This window comes from Chiloscyllium plagiosum, chromosome 16, assembly GCF_004010195.1.
Source record: "Chiloscyllium plagiosum isolate BGI_BamShark_2017 chromosome 16, ASM401019v2, whole genome shotgun sequence".
In the NCBI taxonomy this organism is placed as follows: domain Eukaryota; kingdom Metazoa; phylum Chordata; class Chondrichthyes; order Orectolobiformes; family Hemiscylliidae; genus Chiloscyllium; species Chiloscyllium plagiosum.
Genome location: NC_057725.1, coordinates 31,369,725 through 31,396,158, shown reverse-complemented (window position 1 = coordinate 31,396,158; position 26,434 = coordinate 31,369,725). Strand labels below are relative to the sequence as shown.

Below are 26,434 nucleotides of genomic sequence, written 5' to 3'. Positions count from 1 at the left end.
TACTGAACAAAGAGACTTTAGAGTGTAGGTTCATAGCTCCTTGAAAGTGGAGTCGCAGGTAGTCAGGATAGTGAAGGTGGTGTTTGGTATGCTTACCTTTATCGGTCAGTGCATTGAGTATAGGTGTTGGGAGGTCAGGAGCAGCTGTATTGGTTAGGCCACTCCTGTAATATTGCATGCAATTCTGGTCTCCCTGCTATAGGAAAGACATTGTGAACCTTGAAAAGTTTCAGAAAAGATTTACAAGGATATTGCCAGGGTTGGAGGGTTTGAGCTATATGGAGATGCTGAACGGGCTGGGGCTATTTTCCCTGGAGCTTTGGAGGCAGAGGGGTGACCTTATAGAACTTGATAAAGTTATGTAGAGTAGATATTACATAGAGTAAATAGACAAAGTCTTTTCCACAGGATGGAGGAGTCAAAAACTGGAGGGCATGGGTTTAAGGTGAGAGGGGAAAGATTTAAAAGGGACTTAAAGGGCAACTTTTTCATGCAGAAGGTGGTGCATGTATGGAATGAGCTGCCAGAGGAAGTGGTGGAGGCTGGTACAATTGCAACATTTAAGAGGCATTTGGATGGACGTATGAACAAGAAGGGTTTAGAGGGATATAGGCCAAATGCTGGCAAATGAAACTAGATTTATTTAGGTTCTCTGGTCAGCATGGATGACTTGGATTAGATTAGATTACACACAGTGTGGAAACAGGCCCTTCGGCCCAACAAGTCCACACCGCCCCGCCGAAGCGCAACCCACCCATACCACTACATTTACCCCTTACCTAACACTACAGGCAATTTAGCACGGCCAATTCACCTGACCTGTACATCTTTGGACTGTGGGAGGAAACCGGAGCACCCGGAGGAAACCCACGCAGACACGGGGAGAGCGTGCAAACTCCACACAGTCAGTCGCCTGAGGCGGGAATTGAACCCGGGTCTCTGGTGCTGTGAGGCAGCAGTGCTAACCACTGTGCCACCGTGCCGCCCACAGTGGCTGTTTCTGTGCTGTACATCTCTGTGACCCTCTGACTCTATGTCATAATTGTGGTAAAATATACACTATTAATTTTCAACTTCCAGATCTAATTATAACATCTGAGACATTCATGGACTTTCATAGTTTACAAAAACAGAGAAAACACTAATTTAAAGTGGCTACCTTAATCATCTGACTAGGTTTAGTCATGTTCATGAAACCAATTTGAATTAAGCAACGACATTCTGAACTGAATTTGTCATTTGATCAATAGGCACTGAAACCCAGCCAACTGTGAAGAAACCCTTGTCTCCTGTCTTTGATTTACATCATTTTGGAAGTTTCACATATTTGAGGATTATCCAGACTGAACAATACAGTGACGTCAGGCATGGGGACACACAAATGAATTTCAGGCAGTCAGAGCAGAGAAAGAACATTGATTGGTAATACCAAGGACTGAAAGATTCTCTCACTCTCCCAGTTTCCTTCCAGACATCTAAAAATTCAGCACAGGTAATATAACAAATCAGAGCAAATTCTATTCACCAGCAACTGTAGGTTTCTGAGGAGACAAGGCATCAGCTAAACAGCTGTGGTCTCAGATTTAATATAAAACTCAAGGATTCTAAGAATATTTTAAATTGCATATTTGTTATCTTCCTATTGTTGGAGACACCTGTCTTTGCATGTGTGTTTGATGTCATAGTTTGTTACTTTTCTTGGTGATAGTAATTTATAAAATTCCTCCGGCTTTCCCTCAAGGAAGACTATTAATTAGCACCTTAATATTGACTAGTAGTATGTTTGCATTGAAGTCTGATATAACTGTAAGCTAGAAGAATTAAAAACATTTATTATGGCTGTCCAAATATTTGGAGCAGAACCAGCAGAGAGAGCAATGCCAGAAGACAAGATATAAATATGACAGTACGTATTGTTGGAGGAGATCTCACCAATAAAAGGAACATGTCCCGAGTGGGGAAGGCTCCAGCTACAATTTGCACATGAGCGTTTCGCTGGAAAGAAGCAAAGCAAATGTATAAAAGACAGCTAGTGGAGAGATAACAACACCTGATTCTGACGAATCACTCTACACCACACAAGTTGGCATCGTCAGATCTAAAAGAGAAAAATAATCAATGACTGTTAGGACAATGGCTGCAAAAGAAGAGAGAAATAACTCCAAAGAGACTGGCATCCCATCACCAAGTCACCCTTCATTTACATGTGGAGAGTCTTTGACACTCATCCAGCCCCCTCAGAGCCAGCTCTCAGGGTGGGCAGGATGTTCGACCCTCCTATTCTTATCTGTCAGCCAAGGCTCCCTGAATGGACTTGATTAACAGCTGAAACTTTATTGCTGGAACAGCACAGCAGGTCAGGCAGCATCCAGGGAACAGGAGATTCGACGTTTCGGGCACAGGCCCTTCCTCAGGAATGATTAACAGCCCCAACTTATATTCTGCATTGTCCACCTGGTTGACAGGGAATTTGGATAATTCAAGGTAATCAGACAGAGACAACATATAGTTCTGTGAAAGAGCAATCATGTTTGACCTATTTATTGGAGTCCTTTCCACATGTGGCCAAAGGGAACCAATAGATGGACTGAACGTTGATTTCCAAAAGGCATTTTATAAGTTGCTATATCCAAGGTTATTGTGGAAAATAAAAGATTATGCTATAAGGAATAGCATATTTGCATGAACAAAAGATTGACTGGAAGGAGGGAGTAGGCATGAATAGGTCTTCTCATTTTGGCGAGACAGAATGTGAGGTGTGCCACAAGGGTCATTGTTGGGACCTCAATTGTTCACAATTGATATAAATGACTCAGATGAAGTAATAGAAGATACGGTTTGGAGATAATACAAAGATAGGAATATAAGTTGTGAAGAGGACATAAGGAGACTAAAATGGGTATAGATAGGTTCAATGAATGGGCAAAGGATGTGGCAAATAGAGTATAGGCGAAAGTGAGGACTGCAGATGCTGGATGTTAGAGTCGAGAATGTGGTGCTGGAAAAGCACAGCAGGTCAGGCAGCATTCAAGGAGCAGGAGAGTTGACGTTTCGGGCCGGAGCCCTTCATCAGGAATCAAATACAGCCTAATCTGACAAAGAAAAATGTAAAGGGGTCTGGGTGTCATTGTGTGTGTGAATCACAAAGGCACAGCAAGTAATAAGGAAAGCTATTAGAGTGTTAACATTTGTATTAGGTTTGGAATTGAATACATGCTTCAGTTACACAGGCACTGGTGACAACATCAGTTTACCCATACAGTATTGGTTACCTTGTTTAAAGAAGGGTATAAATGCAATGGGGCCAGTTCAGACAGAGTAGATGGGAGAGATGCTATCTTATGTGGAAAGGTTGGAGAAGCTGGGCCTGGGTCTGCTGGGTTTTAGAAGATAAAGAGGCATCTTGATTGAAACATAAAATCCTGAGGAGCCTTGCCAGGATAGATTTAGACAGAATGTTTCTTTGTAAGGGAGAGTCTAGAACTAGGGGTCAACCATTTAAAACAGAGATGAGGTAATTATTTTACCCTCTCAAATGGTAACAAATCTTTGAAACTCTCTTCCTGAAAATTGGTGGAAACAGATTCCTTGCGTATTTTTAAGATAGAGGTAGATAGATTAAGCAATGGGACGTAAGTTTATCGGGAGTAGGTGAGAATGCAAGTTTGAGGTGATGATGAGATCACCCATGAATGCCAGAGCAAGCTCACGGGCTGAATGGCCTACTCCTGCTCTTGATTTGCATATTCATTTGGATGGGCATTCTGAGGGATGGCTGGCTGCACTGTCAAAGGGGCAAGTACAGACAGACTGCTGCACTGTCACAGCAGTAGTACCAAGGGTGACCTGTACTGAAAGAAGGGCAACACTGAGGGAGTGCTGCACAATCAGGGATAGAACTGAGGAAGTGCTGCATTACTAGAAGAGTGATTCTTAGGAAACCTTGCACAGACACATGTATCACCTTTTGGATAAGGTGTTAAACCAAGGTCCTACCCGTCCTCTCAGCTGGACGTGAAAACCACATCACCACTATTTTAGGGAAGTGCGGGGGAGTTTTTTCCAAAGGCTTGGACAATACTCATCACTCTAATTACAGATCATTTATTCATAATAAAACTTTACCATTGCCAGATTTTCCTGTGCTCAGCAGTGACAACACTTCAAGTACTTCCTTGAATGTGCAGCAAGACTTGAGGTTCTAAACAGGTGCTATAGAAAAGTGAGCCTTTAGTTTAAGTAATTGAAGAAAGTGATATAGGAACATGATGAAAACCTGGGATTAGGGTATTGCTTGTATGGCAAATAAACACTATCAGAAACTAGATGGGCTGTACAGCCTGTCCAAGTTTTGTAATCTTCACAAAATTTGATGGACCAGGGTTATTTCCATGCCAGCGTGTGCTGATAAACAGCTCTGATAAGGCTGTACTGAATTTTAACTGGGGCACGTGGTGTGTCAGCTCAGCAGTTAGCACTGCTTCCTCACAGCGCCAGGGACTTGCCTTCAACTCTAGTGATTGTGTGGAGTTTGCCTATTCTTCCCATGTCTGTGTGGGTTTCCTCCAGTTGCTCTGGTTTCATCCCACAGTCCAAAGATATGCAGGTTTCGTGGATCGGCTATGCTAAATTGCCCATAGTGTCCAGGTTAAGTGGATTAGCAATGGGAAATGTGGAGTTACAGGGATGGGGGAATGGGGTGCTCTTTGGAGGATCAGTATGGGCCAAATGGCATGCTTCCATACTGTTGGGATCCTGTGATTCAAGATGTGCTCAGCCTTGGCAGGTTATATTGGCTTGTTGGAAGGGTTTGAAATTTTAAACTCGAGCAGAGGCAGTGATATTGGAATATTTATACAGTAACTAGAACATGGATATGGACTCCATAATGTTCACATTCTAAAGTTATTAACATCAAATGGTCAGTCATTCTGGCACTTTCAGGAAGGTGGCTGATACTAAACTACTTTCTTGCTTTGACTAATAGGGTCACACCTCCTGGTCACCTCTGACACAGCAGCTGAATGGTGAAATGGAAACTCACAAACAGGTTCACTTCATAAACAAGGATAAATCCACCAGTAATCACATAATCCACTTGGTTTCAGAATACCAGCAGAGGTAAGATTAATCTTACTGAGATTCTTAGTATGGTCTTATTGTAAATAATGTTTCAACAAATACGTTGGGTTTTAGTTTCATCACATGGTCACTGATATTGATGAAGGACAAAAGGCTAAATCACAATCTAAAATATCCTAGATATCCTAGCTATGAGTCTATAGATCTTGGGGAAACATAGATTTGGGACATTCAGATAGAGTTGAGAGTGTGGTGCTGGAAAAGCACAGCAGGTCAGGCAGCATCCGAGGAGCCAGAAGAATGTTTTGGACATAGATCCTTCATCAGGAAACATTCAAATAGAGTTAGATGTAAAACAATGATTGTGTTATTTCAGCCATCTATTCCCACTGTAGAATCCAGCTTAATTCTTTGTTCAGCTCTGACAATTCCCGCTGTCATTGACAGGGTCATCTCACTGAACAGAGGAATTGAGAGAAAAAAACAGGAGATCCAGAGACTGAAAGCACTGATTGCTGACAGACACGCTGAGATCCTCTCTGCATATCATCCTGTGACAATGCCTGCAATACGGTTAATGACAACTTGGCTTGAAGTGCAAGATGTAAAGACTACCTTGACAGAACTACAAGCAATGTAAGTACCACTGTTTTGCTTGATGTTTTAGTTGGGTCAGTAACACAGGTTAGGTGCAATATTAGCCTCTCCTGAACACACAGATAATACCTCGAAGATACCTCAGCCTCCTGCCTAATCCAATTCCTATCCAGAAATGGAATTCCAGGGTCGGCAGATCAGATCAGAAAGAATTGCACCACAAATGCACCAATCCAAGTAAGCCTGTTATTATGAGCCTTTCAGAACATGATGGATCCCAATTTCACCTTCATCAACATATTGTCTACCTGCTTCCTTCTTGTTTGGGATATGGGCAGAGCTCCACGCATTCATCCCTTTCAGCTGTGAGAATTAGATTAGATTACATTAGATTTAGATTAGATTACAGTGTGGAAACAGGCCCTTCGGCCCAACAAGTCCACACCGACCCGCCAAAGCGCAACCCACCCATGCCCCTACATTTACCCCTTACCTAACAGTACGGGAAATGTAGCATGGCCAATTCACCTGACCTGCACATCTTTGGACTGTGGGAGGAAACCGGAGCACCCGGAGGAAACCCACGCAGACACGGGGAGAATGTGCAAACTCCACACAGTCAGTCGCCTGAGGCGGGAATTGAACCCGGGTCTCTGGCGCTGTGAGAATGGCATGGAGTAGTTTGGGGAGGTGATGGCCTAGTGGTATTATTGCTGGATAGTTAATCCAGAGACCCAGGTAATGTTCTGGGACCCGGGTTCAAAATTCTGCCATGATAGATGGTGGTGGAATTTGAATTCAATAAAAATTTGGAATTAAGATTCTAATAATGACTCATGAATCTGTGGCCAGTTGTTGGAAAACCCATCTGGTTCAATAGTGCCCATTAAGGAAGGAAACGTTAGCTGGTCTGGCCTACATGTGACTCCAGATCCGCAGCAATGTGGTTGATTCTTAACTGTCCTCTGAGCAATAAGGGATGGGCAATAAATGCTGGCCTAGCCAGTGATGTCCTTATCCCGTGGGTGAATAAAAATACCTTATAGTTAGTTCAGAAAAGGTTGAGTAGATTGCCGGTATCCTTAATGGAGTTTAGACTAATGAGCGGTGATTTTATTGAAACATGTAGGGGCTCAGCAGGATAGATGCTGGGAGGATATTTTCCTTTCACATGCTCTAGAATCTGGGAGCTCAGTGTAAAAGTAAGAACTTTCCCATTTTAGATGAGCTGGATGTTTTTACTCAGATGTTCATTAATCTTTTAAATTCTTTTCCACAGACAACAGTAGTGGTTGGGCCATTGAACATACTTAAGCCAGAGTTTGACAGACTTTTGATCAGCAAGGGAGGAAAGAGTTATGGGGTCAGGCAGGAAATTGAAGTTAAGGCCACAGACAGATCAGCCATGATTTAATTAAATGGAGGAAGAAGCTTGATGGGCCAAATGGCCTACTCCTGCTCCTTTCTCTTAGGATCTTATAGGTTACATGACAAGTTGTCTATATCTATACCATTTGGTTTAGCCTCAGCACCATATGAACAATGTAATATCCCAACCCAACATTGACCTGTGAGCAACGTTCAGCTCAGATGAGAAGCTGATTGATGTTGTAAGCAGTTTGTGAAAGCTCCTGTAAAACATTCCCTTCATGCATTATTGAATCTTTATGCGGAGGAAAGGTGTATAACTATTGTGTAACATTCTCTTGGGAAAGGTGTGAAGAAGAAGCAGCTCAGAAAGTCAGACTGTGCAAACAAATACAACACCTGAATCATCAGCTGGAGCTACAGAGTGAGCAGCACAGCAAGGTGAGTGATGGCTGGGCAGGAGATTGCCCCAGAGTTTATCATCCCCCTGTCACGTTTCCCGGTGTTCTGTCATCCCTTCCCGAAGGCTTTGATTCTGTGCTCACCAGACGTTCCTATGATATGTGCGGGGATGGTTCACTGTGTTAAACACAGTTTTGATTGCATTACATTGCATCAGGCTGTGACTCAATGGGTAACCTTTCTGCTGAGGCTGAACTGTAAAGCTTGAAGTCCAGCTCCATAAGGAATGCATGACAATCTAGGCTAACAATTTAGTGCAGTATTGAGGGAATGCTACACTGCTAGAGATGCTGTTCTTTTGGATAAGAAGCCAAATGGAGACCCAGTTTGATTTCTAATTTGAATGTATAAGATCCCATGGTCATACTTAAAGCAGAGGAGTGAAATACTCCCTGGCATCCTGGACAATGCTTCAATCAGTATCACTGAAACAGATTAACTGCTCATCATTCTTACACTTTGTGGGATCTTACTATGCACAAATGCCATGCCATGTTTACAAACTTACAACAGTGACTACACTTCAAAAATACTTAATTGGCTGTAAAGAGCTTTGGGGAGTCCAGAGGCTGTGAAATGCACAATAGTAATGAAAAGACAATCTAGATGATCACTGCTTTATACTTTCAACACTTTTCCCCACAGGATTTACAATCTATGAGTAAAAGAATTGAAAGGTCAAAGGTTTTGGTGCAGCAACTTGACGAGCGAGTTGGAAGAGGTTATGATGAAGCAGCTTTGAAAAACGTGCTGGACAACTTGAAGGAGACAACTGAATTTGAACTGAAGATGTTTCAAGGGAGCGTGGCACAGCTTTATGATCAAAATGTATGTTCTACCATTTTTTAACCTATCATCAATTTTTAACAATACAATAACAACATGAGTAACAGGAGGTGGCCATTTAGCATTCCAGATCCAGGCAAATCTACAATGAGAGTTAAACATTGACAAAGCAACGCTGAGCTGTGAGGGGAGACGGTCCACACTGTGAGAGGAGAGGATCCACACTGTGAGGGGAGAGGGTCCACAGTGTGAGGGGAGGGGATATGCACTGCGAGAGGAGAGGGTATACACTGTGAGTGGACAGAGTCCACAGTGTGAGGGGAGAAGGTCCACACTGTTAGAGGAGATGGTTCACACTGTGAGAGGAAAGGGTTCACACTGTGAGTGGAGACGGTCCACACTGTGAGAGGAGAGGGTCTACACTGTGAGGGGAGATGTTCCACACTGTGAGAGCAGAGGGTCTACACTGTGAGGGGAGGGAATCTGCACTGCGAGAGAAGAGGGTATACACTGTGAGGGGAGAGAATCCACAGTGTGAGGGGAGAGGGTCCACAGTGTGAGGGGAGAGAGTATACAGTGAGTTGTGAGAGGAGAGGGTATACACTGTGAGGGGAGAGGGTCCACAGTGTGAGGGGAGAGAGTATACAGTGAGCTGTGAGAGGAGAGGGTATACACTGTGAGGGGAGAGGGTCCACAGTGTGAGGGGAGAGGGTATACACTGTGAGGGGAGAGAGTCCGCAGTGTGAGGGGAGAGGGTCCACACTGTGAGGGGAGAGGGTCCGCAGTGTGAGGAGAGGGTCCAAAATGTGAGGGGAGAGGGACTACACTGTGAGGGGAGAGGGTCTACACTGAGCTGTGAGGGGTGATATTCCACATTGTGAGGGGAGAGGGTCTACACTGTGAGGGGAGAGAATCCACACTGTGAAGGGAGAGGGTCTGCACTGTGAGAGGACAGGGTCCACACTGTGAGGGGAGAGGGTCTACACTGTGGGAGGAGCGGGTCAACACTGAGCTGTGAGGGGAGAGGGTCTACACTGAGCTGTGAGGGGAGAGGGTCCACACTGTGAGGGGAGAGGGTCTGCTCTGTGAGAGGAGAGGATCCAAAATGTAAGGGGAGAGGATAGACATTGTGCGGGGAGAGGGTCCATACTGTGAGCAGAGAGGAGAGAGTCTACCCTGTGAGCAGAGAGGTTCCACACTTTGAGGGGAGTGGGTCCACACTGTGAGGGGAGGGCATCCATACTGAGGGGAAAGGGTCCACACTGTGGGGGGAGAGGGTCTACATTGAACTGTGAGGGAAGGGGGTCTACACTGTGAGGAGAACAGGTCTACATTGTGAGAAGAGAGGGTATACATTGTGAGGGGAGAGGGTCCACATTGTGAGGGGAGATGGTCCACACTAAGGGGAGACGGTCCACTCTGTGAGGGAAGAGGGTCCACACTGTGAGGGGAGAAGTCTACATTGAGCTCTGTGGGGAGAGGGTCTACATTGAGCTGTGTGGGGAGACAAGAGTCTGCAGAGTTTGAGGGAATGAGTTGCCCTACATACTATGCTTTAAGGAATCAAAAACTGATGATCCCTGGACAGATAGAGTCATACAGCACAGAAACAGACCCTTTGGTCTAACTAGTCCACGCCGAACCCGCTCCCAAATTAGTTCCACTTGCCCGCTAGATAGCCTAGAGTGGTGGCTTGACATACTGTCCATTAGCAGCTAGAAGATATTAGACTGAATCAGAGGAAGATGCAGCCACAGACATATGTTTTCCCTCCTCACTGGCTGAAGGTTTTCATTTAAGTATAGTTACGTGGTGAGTGTGTGAATGAAACAGTGAAGGGACATGTGTGTGAGCATATACGAAATGTCAATAGCTTTTCTCAATTTTGACATGAATCAAAGATACCCTTCTGCTAATTTGTTTTTATGTTCACTCATGGGACATAGGTGTCACTGGCTGGATTGGCATTTATTGCCTGTTTTCAGTTGTTCGAGAAGATTGTGGTGAGCTACCTTCTTGAACTGCTGCAATCCATGTGCTTTAGTTGCAACCACAATGCCATGCATTGACTCAACAGGGATTCGGTGTAATGAGAAAGATTCTGACAGCTTATTCAGTAAACTGACAGACCCTGAAGTAACAGGGTTAATCAAAATATACCCACTTGGAGATGTTTAGTTTGGCTTAAATCATCCACTAACTAATTGCCATTCCTCACTTTAAATAAAACTGTAAAATACTGTTTTTATTTTAATTTAGTCTTTTGAGGCATTCTTTTAATTCTCTCTCAGGATGATGGTGTCACTGATAAGGACAGAATCTGTTGGCCAACACTAATTGTCCAGGAGGAGGTAGTGTTGAGCTGCTGCAGTCTATAAGGTGGGGGTACAGCCACAGTCAGGTCCAGGATTTTGGATCATTCAAGATCTTACACAATTTAATCAAATAACCCTTCACTCTTTCAGACTGGAAACAATTCCAGTCTGCCCAAACGTTCCATTCATTCTTGGTATCAATCTAGTCAACTTTGAATTGCCTCCAACACATTTGCACCTAAACTGCACACAGCCGTGGTTTCAGCGATGCTCGAGATAACTAAGCGTAACATCCTTACTTTTTATTCAGTTCCTCTCATAGTAAAGGATAATCTTCCAAAATTCAGGCTTCTGAAAGCAAAAGGGAAGAATTACAAGAAACACAGAGGTCATAATATACACTGTATACTGAATTAGCATCAACCATTTATCTGACTCAAAATGCTCTCTATTATCAGTGTATTATTTTCGAAAACTTTGTTCTTAAAATGAATGAAACAAAGCTTCAAATGGAGGTAGGCAGGGGGCAATAGTCATCCAATGGCTTGAGTAGTCATATCATGGCCGTTGGCTAAAAGGTTTCAGAGAAATGATTGACACAGCATAAGCTTCGTCCCCCTGGAAATACAGTAGGTGCTTGAGAGAGCAGTTTCATTGAATCATTTCATAGAAAATAGGTGCAGAAGTAGGCCATTTTCAGCCCTTTGAGTCTCTACCACCGTTCAACATGATCACGCAATTTCAGTATCCCATTCCTGCTTTCCCTCCATATCCCTTGATCCCTTTAGCACAATGGGGAGAAAGTGAGGTCTGCAGATGCTGGAGATCAGAGCTGGAAATGTGTTGCTGATTGCTTACCCCTTATTCTTAGACTGTGATCCCTAGTTCTGGACTTCCCCAACATCAGGAACATTCTACCCGCAGCCAGCCTGCTCAGTTCCATGAGGATTTTCGATGTTTCTATGAGATCCCCCTCTCATTCTTCTAAATTCCAGTGAGTACAAGCCCAGTCGATTCCATGCCATCCTGGGAATCAGTCTGGAGACCCCTTGCTGGACTCCCTCAATAGAAAGAATGTCCTTCCTCAGACTAGGAGACCAAAACTGCACACGATACTCAAGGTGTGGCCTCATCACTGCTGCTGTGTAACTGCAGCAAGACATCTCTACTCCAATACTCACATCCTCTGCTATGAAGGCCAGCATGCCATTGCCTGTCCTCATTGCCTGCTGCACCTGCAGGCCAACCTTCAGCGACTGTTCCACCATGACACCCACGTTTCATTGTACCTCATCTTTTCCTAAACTGCCACCATTCAGATAATAATCTGCCTTCATGTTTTTGTGACCAAAGTGGATATCTTCAGACTTATCCACATTATATTGCATTTGCCAGTTATTTGTCCAGTCAGCCAGCGTGTTCACGTCACCCTCCAGACTCTTAGCATCCTCCTCACAGCACACACTGCTACCCAGGTTAGTGTCATCTGCAAATTTGGAGATAAGGCATTCAGTTCCTTCATCCAAATCCTTAATATATACTGAGAAAAGCAGGTCTCAGCACTGGACCCTGCTGCACTCCACTGATCACCGTCTGCCACTCTGAAAAGGATCCGTTTATTCTAACTCTCTGCTTTCTGTCTGCTGACCAGTTCTTTATACATTACCTCTGATGTCATGAGCTTTAATTTTCCTCATTAGTCTCTTGTGTGGAACTTTGTCAAAAGCCTTTTGAACTTCTAGATACACACTAGCTATCAATTCACCCTTGTCCACTGTACTGGTCACATTCCCAAAGGATTCCAGAAGATGTATCAAGCATGATTTCCCTTTAGTGAATCCATGCTGACTTGGACTGATTCTGTCACCGTTTTCCAAATTCTGGATTAGTGATGCTGGAAGAGCACAGCAGTTCAGGCAGCATCCAAGGAGCTTCGAAATCGCCGTTTCAGGCAAAAGCCCTTCATCAGGCTTTTGCCCGAAACGTTGGTTTCGAAGCTCTTTGGATGCTGCCTGAACTGCTGTGCTCTTCCAGCATCACTAATCCAGAATCTGGTTTCCAGCATCTGCAGTCATTGTTTTTACACCATTTTCCAAATGCTGAGTCATTACGTCCTTTATAATTGACTCCTGTATTTTCCCCACCACCAGCCTATAATTCTCTGTTTTCTCTCTCCCTCCTTTTAATAAAAGTTGGGGTTACATTATCTATTCTCCAGTTCATTGGAACTCCGTATAGAATGCTGGAAAATGATCAACAATGCATCTCCTGCTTCTAGGGCTACTTCCTTAAGTACTCTGGAATGCAAAGCATCAGGCCCTGGGGAATTATTGGGTTTTATTCCCATTATTTTCCCCAGTACCATTTCTTGACTATTAAGGATTTCCTTCAGTTCCTCCTTCACGCTTGACCCTCTGTCCCCTAGTATTTCCAAAAGGGTATTTGTGCCACTTTAGTGAAGACAGATCCAAAGTATTTGTTCAACTTGTATGCCATCTATTTGTTGTCAATTATGAGTTGCCCTGATTCTAACTGCAAGGCACCTACATTTGTTTCAACCAATCTTTTTCTGTTCAAATGTCTAGAGAAGCTTTTGCAGTCAGTTTTTATGTTTTCCGCAAGCTTAGTTTCATATTCTATTTTCCCCTTCCAAATTAAACCCTTTGTCCTCCTCTGCTGAATTATAAATTTCTCCCTGTTCTCAGAATTGCTCTTTTTCTGACCAATTTATATGCCTCCCCGTTGGCTTTAACACAGTCCCTGATTTCCGTTTTTGTAGATTAGACTGTCTACAGTGTGGAAACAGGCCCTTCGGCCCAACAAGTCCACACCAACCCTCTGAAGAGAAACCCACCCAGACCCATTTCCCTCTGACTAATGCACCTAACATATGGGCAATTTGGCATGGCCAATTCATCTGACCTGCACATCTTTGGATTGTGGGAGGAAACCGGAGCACCTGGAGGAAACCCACACAGACACAGGGAGAATGCAAACTCCACACAGTTCCCTGAGGCTGGAATCAAACCTGTGTCCCTGGGTAGCCATGGTTGAGTCATCTTCTCTGTTTTACTCTTACACCAGATAGGGATATACAATTGTTGAAGTTCATCCATGTGTTCTTTAAACGTCTGCCTTTGCCTATTTACCATCAACCTCTTAAGTATTCTTGGCCAGCTTATCCTAGCTAAGTCTTGCCTCAAACTACCAATGTTAGCTTTCTTTAAGTTCAGTACCCTAGTCTCAGATTTAACTGTATCACCCTGCATCTTAATGAAGAATTCTACCATATCATGGTCACTCTTTCCAAAGGATCTCACACGTAAAGGTTGCTAATTAATCCTTTCTCATTACACAATACCCAGTCTAGGATGGCTTGCTCTCTTGCCTGGTTCTTTGACATATTTGTCGAGGAAACCATACATTCCAGGAAATCCTCCTCCATTACAATGCTATCGGTTTCTTTAGCCCAATAAATATGTAGACTGAAGTCAGCCATAATAACTGTTTTACCCTTACAGCATGCAAGTCTAATTTCCTGTTTGATACAATCCCCAACCTCACAATTACTGTTTGTAGTCTGTACACAACTCACATTAATGTTGTTTTGCCTTCGCTCCACCCATATAGATTCCACATCATCCAGGCTAATGTTCTTCCTTAGTAGTTAATCTCCTCCCTCATCAGCAACACTACCTCACCACCCATTCCTTTCCATCGATCTTTCCTGAAAATTGAATAACCCTGGACATTGAGTTCCCATCCTTGGTCACTCTGGAGCCAGGTCTCCGTGATCCCAATTACATTATATTCATTAATCCAGTTCTTTCATCCAACTTATTACAAATGCATTCATCCACATTACAAGGGGTTCTCAAAGGGGAGTTCTCATCAGATGGTCCTCAGAGAACTATCTTCTTGAGATGACATCATCCCATGTGATGGCCTAATATAAGAGGTCTCCACCTTACTCCCTATTCATTCATTTAACAATCAACAAACAGCCAGCCATTTGGTTCATGATGTGTATCTGTAATGTAGGTCAGAATAGAGGCCGGACTGTGTATGTCACTTATGAAGTTGTTAATAAACTTCCAGATATTTGACTCAGTATAAACCTGTTTCTCTGTAATATGCTACTTGGGCGAACATATAGAAAATCACAAAATTCATCATTGACCCTCTAACAGTTTTGCATTCCTTCAATATTGTTCAAAAGTGCAACTTTGGCTCAGTTTTGCCCCACCTCACTAATGGACCTACACTCTCCCAGTATTGATGTTGAGGATATTGGATAGAAGAGCTGTTGTACTGATCTAAGCTGGCATGTTGAATTGATTACTAAAGGGACATGACTCTTAGATTCCAGCAAACGTTTCCACTGAATGAATCTTTTATTTTAATCAGGTGGCAACTTTAATTGCACTGCAGAACAGTGATCAAATCCTGTTGGAGCACGAGATGTCTGAAAACCAACAGCTTCACCAGTGTATTGGTCTTCTCAAAGAAGAAGCAACTGCTTTGCGCAGTAAGGTTGGTATTCCTCAGTGAGGACTGACCTCGAATAAGCCCTACACTGAATTTTGCATAAGCCTACATCAATGATTACAAAATAAGAATTGTCATATAATGGAAGTATATTATGGAGTGATATTATTGAATCTGTTTTTCACCATGCTTTCAAAAGAAAGTTTAATAAATACTTGAAAAGAAACATTTTGCAGATGCCTTTTAATGTTGCATTTGTATCAGTCTCCACCACTTTCTCTGGCAGCTCATTCCATACACGCACCTTCCTTTGTGTGAAAATGCCACTTAGGTCTCTTTTATATCCTTTCCCTCTCACCCTAAACCTATGCCCTCTAGTTCTGGACTCCCCCACCCCAGGGAAAAGACCTTGTCTGTTTTTCCTATCCATGCCCCTCATGATTTTATAAACCTCTACAAAGTCACCCTCAGCCTCCGACGCTCCAGGGAAAACAGCCCCAGCCTATTCAGCCTCTCCCGATAGCTCAAGTCTTCCAACGCTGGCAACATCCTTGTAAACCTTTTCTGAACCCTTTCAAGTTTCAAACATCCTTCCGGTAGGAAGGATATCAGAAATGTATGCAATATTCTAAAAGTGGCCTAATGAATGTCCTGGATAGCCACAACACAACCTCCCAACTCTTTTATTCAATGCTCCGACAAATAAAGGAAAGCATACCAAATGCCTTCTTCACTATGCTGTCCACCTGAAACTCCACTTTGAAGGAGCTATGAAACTGCATTCTAAGGTCTCTTTGTTCAGCAACACTCCCAAGGACCTTACCATTAAGTATATAATCCTGCTCTGATTTGCTTTTCCAAAATGCAGCACTTCACATTTATCTAAATTAAACTCCATAATGCCACTTCTCAGCCCACTGACCCATCTGGTGAAGATCCCATTGTACTCTGAGGTAACCTTCACTGCTGTCCACTACACCTCCACTTTTGGTGTCATCTTCAAACTGACTAACTATACCTGCAATGTTCACATCCAAATCATTTACATAAGTGAGGATAAGCAGTGGACCCAGCACCGATCCTTGATGTACATCACTGGTCACAGGCCTCCAGTCTGAAAACAACCCTCCACCACCACCCTCTGTCTTCTACCTTCAAGCCAATTCTGTATTCAAATGGCTAGTTCTCCCTGTATTCCATGAGATCTAATCTTGCCAACCAGTCTCCCATGGGGAACCTTGTCGAACACTTTACCGAAGTCCATATAGATCATATCCTCTGCTCTGCCCTCCTCAATCCTCTTTGTTATTTTTTCAAAAAACTCAATCAAGTTTGTGAGACATGATTTCCCACGCACAAAGCCATGTTGACTATCCCTAATCAGTCCTTGCCTTTCCAAATATATGTAAATCCTGTTCGTCAGTATTCCCTCCAACAACTTGCCCACCACTGAGGTCAGGCTCACCGGTCTGTAGTTCCCTGGATTGTCTTTACCGCTCTTCTTAAACAATGGCCCACATTAGCCAACCTTCAATCTTCCAACACCTCACCTGTGACTATCGATGATACAAATATCTCAGCAGTGGGCCCAGCAGTCACTTCCCTGGCTTCCCACAGAGTTCTAGGGCACACCTGATCAGGTCCTGAGGATTCATCTGCTTTTATGCTTTTCAAGACATTCAGCACCTCATCCTCTGTAATATGGACTTTTTTTCAAGATGTCACCATCTATTTCCCTACATTCTATATCTTCCATGTCCTTTTCCACAGTAAACATTGATGGAAAATACTTGTTCAGTAACTCCCCCATTTCCTGCAGCTCCACATAAGGCCACCTCGTCAATCTTTGAGGGGCCCTATTCTCTCCCTAGTTACCCTATTGTCCTTAATGTATTTATAAAAACCCTTTGGATTCTCCTTACTCTTATTTGCCAAAGCTATCTCATGTCCCCTTTTTGCCCTCCTGATTTACCTCTTAAGTATACTCTTACAGCCTTTGTAGTCTTCTAAGGATTCACTCAATCTGTCCTGTCTATGCCTGTAATATGCTTCCTCCTTTTTCTTAACCAAAACCACAATTTCTCTAGTCATCCAGCATTCTCTACACCCACCAGCCTTTCCTTTCACCCTAACAGGAATACACTGTCTCTGGATTCTCGTTATCTCATTTCTGAAGGCTTCCCGTTTTCCAGATGTCCCTTTATCTGCAAACATCTGCACCCAATCAGCTTTCCTCATCCCATCAAAACTAGCCTTCCTCAAATTAGAACTTCAATTTTTCAATCCAGTCTATTCTTTTCCATCACTATTTTAAAACTAATAGAATTTTGGTCGCTGGCCCCTAAGTGCTCCCCCACTGACACCTCAGTCACCTGCCCTGCCTTATTTCCCAAGAGGAGGCAAATTTTGCACCTTCTGTAGTAGGTACATCCACATACTGAATCAGAAAATTTTCTTGTACACACTTAACAAATTCCTCTCCACCTAAACCCTAAACACTATGGCAGTCCCAGTCTGTGTTTGGAAAGTTAAAATCCCCTACCCCCTACCACAAATAACAGATCTCCTTCCAAATTAGTTTCTCAATTTCCCTCTGACTATTAGGGAGTCTACAATACAATTCCAATAAGGTGATCATCCCTTTCTTATTTCTCAGTTCCACCCAACTAATTCCTCTGCATATACTTCCGGGAGTATCCTCCCTAAGCACAGCAGTAATACTATCCCTTATCAAAATCACCACTCCCCCTCCTCTCTTGCCTCCCTTTCTGTCCTTCCTGTAGCATTTGTATCCTGGAACATTAAGCTGCCAGTCCTGCCCATCCCTGAGCCACGTTTCTGTAATTGCTTTGATATCCCAGCCCCATGTTCCTAACCATGTCCTGAGTTCATCTGCCTTCCCTGTTAGGCCCCTTGCACTGAAGTAAATGCAGTTTAATGTATCAGTCCTAACTTGTTCTCTGCTTTGTTCGTACCTGCCCTGACTGTTTTACTTGCTCCCTTTTCCACTGTACCAGTCTCAGACTGATCTCTTTCCTTACTATTTCCCTGGGTCCCAACCACCCATCTTACTAGTTTAAATCCTCCTGAACAGCTCCAGGTAATTTCCCTGTCAGTATATTAGTCTCCTTCCAATTCAGGTGCAATCTGAACTTCTTGTACTGGTCACTTCTACCCCTTCTCCCATACAGCAACTCCTCAGTCACACACTATTCTGTTCTATCCTCCTAATCCTCCCTCACCAGTTTGTAGCACCAGGAGTAATCCAGATATTACAACTCTCAAGGACCTCCTCTTTAAATTCCTGCCTCACTTTCTATATTCTCCCTTCAGAATTGCATCCTTTTCCCTTCCTATGTCGCTGGTTCCAATTTGAACAATGACCTCCTGCTGGTCCCTCTCCCCCTTGAGAACATTCTGCACCCTCTCTGAGACATCCTTGATCCTGGCACCAGGGAGGCAACACACCATTTTGATTTTTTGCTGCTGACTGCAGATACTGTCTATCTGTACCTCAGACTGGAGAGTGCCCTAACACAATCAATTGCTTGGAACCGATGTACCCCTCATTACATTACAGCAATTCTCAATACCGGAAACAGGGCTGTTCATGCTATATTCCCCAGAGAATCCATCACCGCTACATTTTCCAAAATAGCATACTTGTTTGAAATGGGGCTAGCCACAGAAGACCCCAGCACTACCTACCTACCCTCCTACTTTTCCTGGAGTTAACCCATTTACTGACTGTATCTGTAGATTTTCTCCCTTCATTTAACTTCCATCCATAACTTCTGTAGATTTCTCATTGCCTCTCAATGCTGGTCCAACTGATCCATGCAATCCAATAGAATTCGCAACCAAACACACTTCCTGCAGACATAATCATCAGTAACATTGAAACTCTCTGATAAACTCCCACATCCGACAGGAAGACCACTCTACTAAAGACCATCTTTGCTCCTTCGCAATCTACAGACCCAGTAAAAAAGTGCTCCAGGCTAACCTCGTACTTATGGTTTATATTTTAAAAAATTTAATCAAGAGACAGATTTCAATAAAACATATAATCAAGAAAGAACCCACTCTATTCAGTACTGCAGACTTACAACAAGGTTACGTGTTAAAAACTATGCACTTATCTGTTCCTGTGCTGTGAGCTCTCCCACACAGGTTCCTCCAAGATCAGCTGTGAATTTTGCTGTTTGATCATTTTTCCTCAATGCACTCCAATGTCCAGGGGTACATGAAATTAAACAGCAAAGGCAGTAACTGTGCAGATTCACTGCTAAGTCAGTTAGCAGTGTAGGTTTCTTTCTCTTTCTCTCTCCCTCCAGACCATGTGCTTGCTTCCTTTGTCTGTCTTTCTGCCTTTTAAAAGTGCCATTGTTTTGACTTTACTTTCTCTGAAGTTCCAGAACAATGCAACAGCATAAAACAACAGTAATTGCTGCTCCTGGAATTTGAGGAGATCACCTCCAGCACCTAAAATACCTCAAAAAAGGAGCAGCTCTTACAGCCACAATTTTTTCCCAACTTCCATCTGGTATTACCCAGAATCCTCTTCACAAAGGGAAGAATTGTCTCCTCCTGTACTATACCTGTACACATTTATAATAAGTCATCATTACCCGAACGGCTCCCTGGTTCAGTGATAGTAATGTATATGCCAGTTATTTCGAATTCCAGTTTTTGATTTGCACATGGTAACTTTCTATTAGATTCTGGATATTTGCTTTTATCCTTCAATTTCCTGGTGAGACTGCAGTCCTGTAGGTGAACTCTGAGAGAGGTTTTCGAGAGAAGTCATCAGCTAATGAAAACAAATCTTCCTTCTTCCTTCCTCTCAGAACAGGTGTGAACAGGAGCAACCTGAGGGTATAGCAGTCCAAACTAACTTAGGATGAGAACATTTGGCTATGGTGATTTGACAACGACATTCAATAAAAATTAGAAAGATAGACTTACATCTTTATATCCTCTTTGGCAGGTTGAGGACATCACAAGGTGTTATTTGAAATAATTGATCTGTGTCAAGAAATCCTTAAAATTAATCTGCCATCCAGCATGGGTCTGTAGCTTTATCTCTTTCAAGAGTGTCACTTCTGCAAATGTGGTATTAAATCATCACAATTACTTCTGGCAAATAAATATTAAGTAGCCACAGTCCACTAAGGACCACAGACATCAATAATAAAGTTAAAATGTGCTTAACCATTAAGCTGTGAACCATACAATGTATGAACAAAATGTGAAGGAACTGAAAGATGGTGAGGAATGCTGGTGAGGAATGAATGACCAGCAGAAAATCTGGCAGCCTAAGTACACAATCAATATTAATACAAAATGCTACCATCTTACGATTGGTCTTCCCCAAATGTTTGATACAATTATCAGTTAACGCTGCACTATTACGCCTTCTGTCTTTCAAAATGTCATCTACACTAGATTATCTAGTTTGCAAACATGGTCACATTATAATATATCAATGTGGTGTCTTCTAAATCACTCCTATTTCTCTCTATTTATACCTAATTTTGTCTACCTCATTTTGACTGAAGACACATGACATCAGGTTATTGTCCAACCGGTCTGTTTGAAATCACAAGCTTTCAGAGTACTGCTGTTTCATCGGGTGATGAAGGAGCAGCGCTCCGAAAGCTTGCGATTTCAAATAAACCTGTTGGACTATAACCTGATGTCGTGCGACTTCTCACTCTGTCCACGCCAGACCAACACCGGCACCTCCACATCGTTTTGTCTGCTTTTTGCATTCATATATGAAAGCTCTAAAGTTCAATACCCCACTTCTATGCCCACCTTTAACACCTACGTCTCTGCTACCCCTTGTAAAAAGACTCGAATGTACACCTTCTGTCGATATTGATGATAGAAAATGCATATTAAGTCAGGGAATGTTATTGTGCTGTAGGTGCTGTCAGAGGAAGCTCAGTGTCAGATGTTAGCTGGAATGATTAAGCAGGAACGTGACTATGATCACCAGTGTCTTCAAGCTCTTCAGGAACAGATCCAGGTCAGTTTTAAACAGTGTTGATTGAAGCAGATATACCTTTCCCCGGTCAGCATAGATATTTTGTAATCAACCTGTTCAAAGATGTTATTACAATCTGTGGAGCAGGTAAGACTTGAACCTGCATCTCCTGGCTCAGAGGGAGGGTCACTGACACTGCACCACAAGAGCCCCAATCTTTTTAAGCCTATCGTAAACTGCCTGCTCACTGTTCATTGTTTAATGAGCCCCATGTGATGCTGACGACTGAGTCCCATGCAATTCCAGGTCCCAGATTTGATGCTGTCAGGCAAAACAACCCTTCAGCCAGTGTCACCATCCAGTTAGATCATGGCTGATTTGGAACTTAAATCTGGTTCGCTGCCATGGTTTCATATCCCTTTTAGCTTGAACAACCCAATTTGCCCCACCCATGACCCTGTCAAATTCTCTAAATTATATTCTCTCAAATATTTATTTTACCCTTGGTGTAATGCATTGACAGTATCTGAGTTTTGTGGCAAGATGCACCTTTACCTACATGTTGTAGCCTGGAGCTGTGGATGGTGGTGATGGAGGCACTAAACTTGCTTCCTATTGTATGGTGAACCAGAAATCTACCCTGTTCATACTCTCTGGCATTGGCGTGTGTTGGAAGGATTCATAGGTTGATAATCAATCTTTTTTACTGCATTCTGAACACAGCTTACAGGTCCCGGGATGGGACTCAAACCCAGAATATCTGACTATGAGGCAGGGTCGCTGTTATCTATTGTGTCTCCAGGCCTCACTGTCTTACCTTTCACCCACTACTAATACCTATCTCCATTTTGAAATGTTCAGTTCACCCCAACCCCACAGTAGTTGTTTGGGGAAGTGAGTTTCATATTTCTACTAATCTTTGTGTAAATAAGTTCTACCTGCTGTCACCCCTGTGTGGCCTGACTGTAATTTTAAGATTATATCCCGTATTTTGATGCCCTCTTCCAGAGGAAATCATTTCTCTCCACGTACTCTTAACAGTTCCTTTAAGTATTTTAAAGAATCATTTAGATTACCTCTTCATCTCCGATACTGGTGGAATACAAGTAACATCTTCTCACAAATGAGCCATTTTAGTCCTGGTATCCCATGGAGAGCTTCATTTCAGAACAGTCTGGTTTAAATTTAAGATTATATCCCTTCTTCTGGATCCCAGACCCAGGAGCAGTTGGAGCAATGAGAAGGACAATGGAAAAAGTGAGGGTTTTTGGAATATTGGTGCCTGCTGCAAATTTCTGGGATGCCTTGAGTAGGTTCAGCACCACCAGTATCAGTCGATATCAGTCAAGGCTAGCATGGAAAGCTGAAGGTGCTGTTGAAGCAATGTAAAGGGCACATGGAGAGGTGAGGGAGCAGCTGAATTGGCAAGTACATTCTAATAGCGACTGCTTCATTGAGCATTGGGTACAGGAATTGGAATGTCATGTTGCAGTTGCATAGGGCATTGATAAGACCACATTTGGAGTACTACATACAATTCTGGTTGCCCTGCTATCGGAAGGCTTTTATTAAAATGGAAAGCATGTATAACGATTTACAAGGATGTTAGTAAGACTGGAAAATTTGAATTACCAGAAGAGGCTGGATAGGCTGAGACTTTTTTCCCGGGAGCATAGGAGGTCAAGGGATGGCCTTACAGGAGTTTATAAAATCATGAAGGGCATAAGTAAGGTGAATAACCAAAGTCTTTTCCCCAAGGTGTGGGAGTCCAGAACTGGAGGGAATAGGTTTAAGGTGAAAGGGGAAAGATTTAAAAGGGACTTGAGGTGCAATTTTTTCACACAGAGGGTTTAAATTAGATTCCCTACAGCATGGAAACAGCCCTTCGGCCCAACAAGTCCACACTGACCCTCTGAAGAGTAACCCACCCAGACCCAATTCCCTCTGACTAATGCACCTAACACTGTGGCCAATTTAGCATGGCCAATTCACCTGACCTGCACATCTTTGGACTGTGGGAGGAAACAGGAGCAAACCCACGCAGACACAGGGAGAATGTGCAAACTCCATGCAGAGAGTCGCCTGAGGCTGGAATCAAACCTGGGACCCTGGTGCTGTGAGGCAGCAGTGCTAACCACTGAGCCACCGTGCTGCCCAGATGGTGCATATATGGAGAGAGATGCCAAAGGAAGTGGTAGAGGTGGGTATAATTAAGATAGGAGGCACGGTGGCTCAGTGGTTAGCACTGCTGCCTCACAGCACCAGGGACCTGGGCGACTGTCTGTGTAGGTTTTGCACATTCTCCCTGTGTCTGCATGGGTTTCCTCCGGGTGCTCCGGTATTCTCCCACTGTCCAAAGATGTGCAGGTCAGGTGAATTAGCTATGCTAAATTGCCCATAGTGTTAGGTGCATTAGTTAGAGGGAAATGGGTCTGGGTGGGTGCTCTTCAGAAGGTCAGTGTGGACTTGTTGGGGCGAAGGGCCTGTTTCCACACTGTAGGGAATCGAATCTAATATTTAAAATACATTTGGACAGTACAGAGATAGGAAAAGTTTAGAGGGATATGGGCCAAATGCAGGCAAAAGGGACTAGATCAGTTGAGAAAAACTGGTCAGCATGGATACATTGGGCTGAAAGGCCTGTTTCCGTGCTTTACAACTCTATGACCGTGTGACTGTATGATTGTAAAGCCCTTTGGGGTCTCTTGATATTGTGCGAAACACTGCACTGTTGGGAGTTTAATGGTCCATTGCTGTTCCCTGTTACACACAGGGCTTGTGGCAGCGGCTGGGTGAGACAGATGGAAGATCAGCTGCACAGACAGCAGCAAATCCACACAGTGAGACTGAAACGGTGACAGCACAGCTAGGAGGTGCAGAGAATAGGTAACCAATACTGTATAGATGTTTGGAGTATATCCCTGCCATTGAACTCAAATAAACACCACTGACAGCATATTCTCCAATGTAACATCATGCTCAAATTATACTCCTGTTAAATAACTGACAACTTGTATTCATATAGTGTCTTTAATATAATTATCCCAAGATGTTTCACATGAGCATTACTCAATATTTGAGCACCTCTCTTGCTTTAAATCAGCCAATTTCAGCTGCAGGGCAAGGTGGAATAAAATCCAAACTTCTTAACAGCCCTTTAATCTGAATGCACAGTTGAGTCCTGTGACACCCGATGCACCTGGTCTAGCAATTCCTTGATTTTAAAATCCTTGTTTTCAAATCCATCCCCTCTCATCCCCACTTCTGTAAAGCCCCCAGTCTCACAAGCCTCTGAGACATCCATCCTCTCAAACATTCTTCATTTTAAATGACTCCACCATTGGTAACCCCACCTTCAGTGACAAGGATCTATTAAGTTTTGAAATCTGGAAGTATGGAACTGTCTTTCTCCCTTTCCTTTCCCATTCCACCCATTGCAAATCCCTCCATTAAGTCATTCCATAAAATCTACTTCTTTGAACTGCCCTGCTCCTGGTGAACCTTTAATTTCACCTCCATACAAAGACACGTTGTTGACTTCATTTGAAATACGACAACTTGTCAGTGCAGCATGTCCTCAGTAAACGACCCTAAACAGTGCAGCATGACCTCAGTAAGGTCCCTCCAACAGTGCAGCACTTCCTCAGCAAGGTCCCCCCAACAGTGCAGCACTTCTTCAGCAAGGTCCCCCCAACAGTGCAGCACTTCCTCAGCAAGGTCCCCAACAATGCATCACTTCCTCAGTAAGGACACTCCAACAGTGCAGCACTTCCTCAGTAAGGTCTCCCCAACAGTGCAGCACTTCCTCAGCAAGGTCCCCCCAACAGTGCAGCACTTCCTCAGTAAGTGCCCTTCAACAATAGGCAATAGACAATAGACAATAGGTGCAGGAGTAGGCCATTCTGCCCTTCGAGCCTGCACCACCATTCAATATGATCATGGCTGATCATCCTTAATCAGTATTCTGTTCCTGCCTTATCTCCATAACCCTTGATTCCACAATCCTTGAGAGCTCTATCCAACTCTTTCTTAAATGAATCCAGAGACTGGGCCTCCACTGCCCTCTGGGGAAGAGCATTCCACACAGCCACCACTCTCTGGGTGAAGACGTTTCTCCCCATCTCTGTCCTAAATGGTCTACCCCGTATATATACCCCAATGTAGCACTTCCTTGGTGAGGGCTTCCCCAACAGTGCAGCTCTTCCTCAGTAAGGGCCCCCCAGTAATGCATCCCTTCTCAGTAAGGCCCTCGACCAGTGCAGCACTTCCTCAGTAAGGGCCCCTCCCAACAGTGCAGCCCATCCTCAGTGAGGACCCCCAATAGTGCAGCACTTCCTCAGTAAGGGCCCCAAACAATACAGCTCTTCATCAATAAGGCCCCCCAACAATGCAGCACTTCCTCAGTAAGGGCCCCTAACAGTGCAGCACCTCTTCAGTAAGATTCGCCCAACGGTGCAGCACTTCCTCAGTAAATGCCCTCCAACATTGCAGCACTTCCTCAGTAAGGCCTCCCAACAGTGCAACACTTCCTCAGTAAAGCCTCCCAACAGTGCAACACTTCCTCAGTAAGGCCCTCCAACAGTGCAACACTTCCTCAGTAAGGCCCTCCAACAGTGCTGCACTTCTTCAGTAAGGCCCCTCAACAATGCAGCAATTCCTCAGTAAGAGCCCCCAACAATGCAGCACTTCCTTAGAAAGGATTCCCCAACAATGCAGCACTTCCTCAGTAATGACCCCGCAACAGTGCAGCACCTCCTCAGTAAGGCCCCTTCCAAGAGTGCAGCAATTCCTCAGTAAGGGACCCCCAACAGTGCAGCACTTCCTCAGTAAGAGCCCCCAACAAGGCAGCACTTCCTCAGAAGGGATTCCCAAACAATGCAGCACTTCCTCTGTAAGAGCCCCTAACAATGCAGCACTTCCTCAGAAAGGATTCCCCAACAATGCAGCACTTCCCAGTAAAGGCCTCCCAATGGTGCAGCACTTCCTCAGTAAGGGCCCACCCAACAATGCAGCACATCCCAGTAAGAGCCCACCAACAGTACAGCATTTTCTCAGTATGGCCCTGCAATAGTGCAGCACTTCTCCAGTAAGGTCCCCTCAGCAGTGCAAAACTTCCTCAGTATGGCCTCTGCAACAGTGTAGCACTTCCTCAGTAAGGGCCCCAACTGTGCAGCACATCCTCAGTAAGGACCCTGCAACAGTGCAGCCCTTCCTCACTAAGGGCCCCTCAACAGTGCAGCACTTCCTCACTAATGGCCCCTCAACAGTGCAGCACTTCCTCGGTAAGGGCTCCTAAAAGTGCAGCACTTCCTCAGTAAGGCCTCTGTGACAGTGCAGCACTTCC

The 26,434-nt window shown here is 43.9% G+C and overlaps 1 protein-coding gene across 2 annotated transcripts in view; it reads left to right on the top strand.

Annotated features, from left to right (window-relative positions):
* The window catches only part of LOC122558042 (prelamin-A/C-like), a 91,682-nt gene that overhangs the window by 31,061 nt on the left and 34,187 nt on the right, over positions 1-26,434 (top strand). The window contains exons 1-8 of one of the 2 annotated variants that reach the window (XM_043706372.1): positions 1,306-1,492; positions 4,988-5,121; positions 5,530-5,718; positions 7,395-7,488; positions 8,155-8,337; positions 15,018-15,143; positions 21,031-21,132; positions 23,864-23,976. In XM_043706372.1, the coding sequence (XP_043562307.1) occupies positions 5,033-5,121; positions 5,530-5,718; positions 7,395-7,488; positions 8,155-8,337; positions 15,018-15,143; positions 21,031-21,132; positions 23,864-23,976 (896 nt within the window). In that variant the 5' untranslated portion in view covers positions 1,306-1,492; positions 4,988-5,032. Of the gene's footprint in view, positions 1-1,305; positions 1,493-4,987; positions 5,122-5,529; positions 5,719-7,394; positions 7,489-8,154; positions 8,338-15,017; positions 15,144-21,030; positions 21,133-23,863; positions 23,977-26,434 lie in introns of those variants that run through there. The other variant, XM_043706371.1, reaches the window with a different exon arrangement.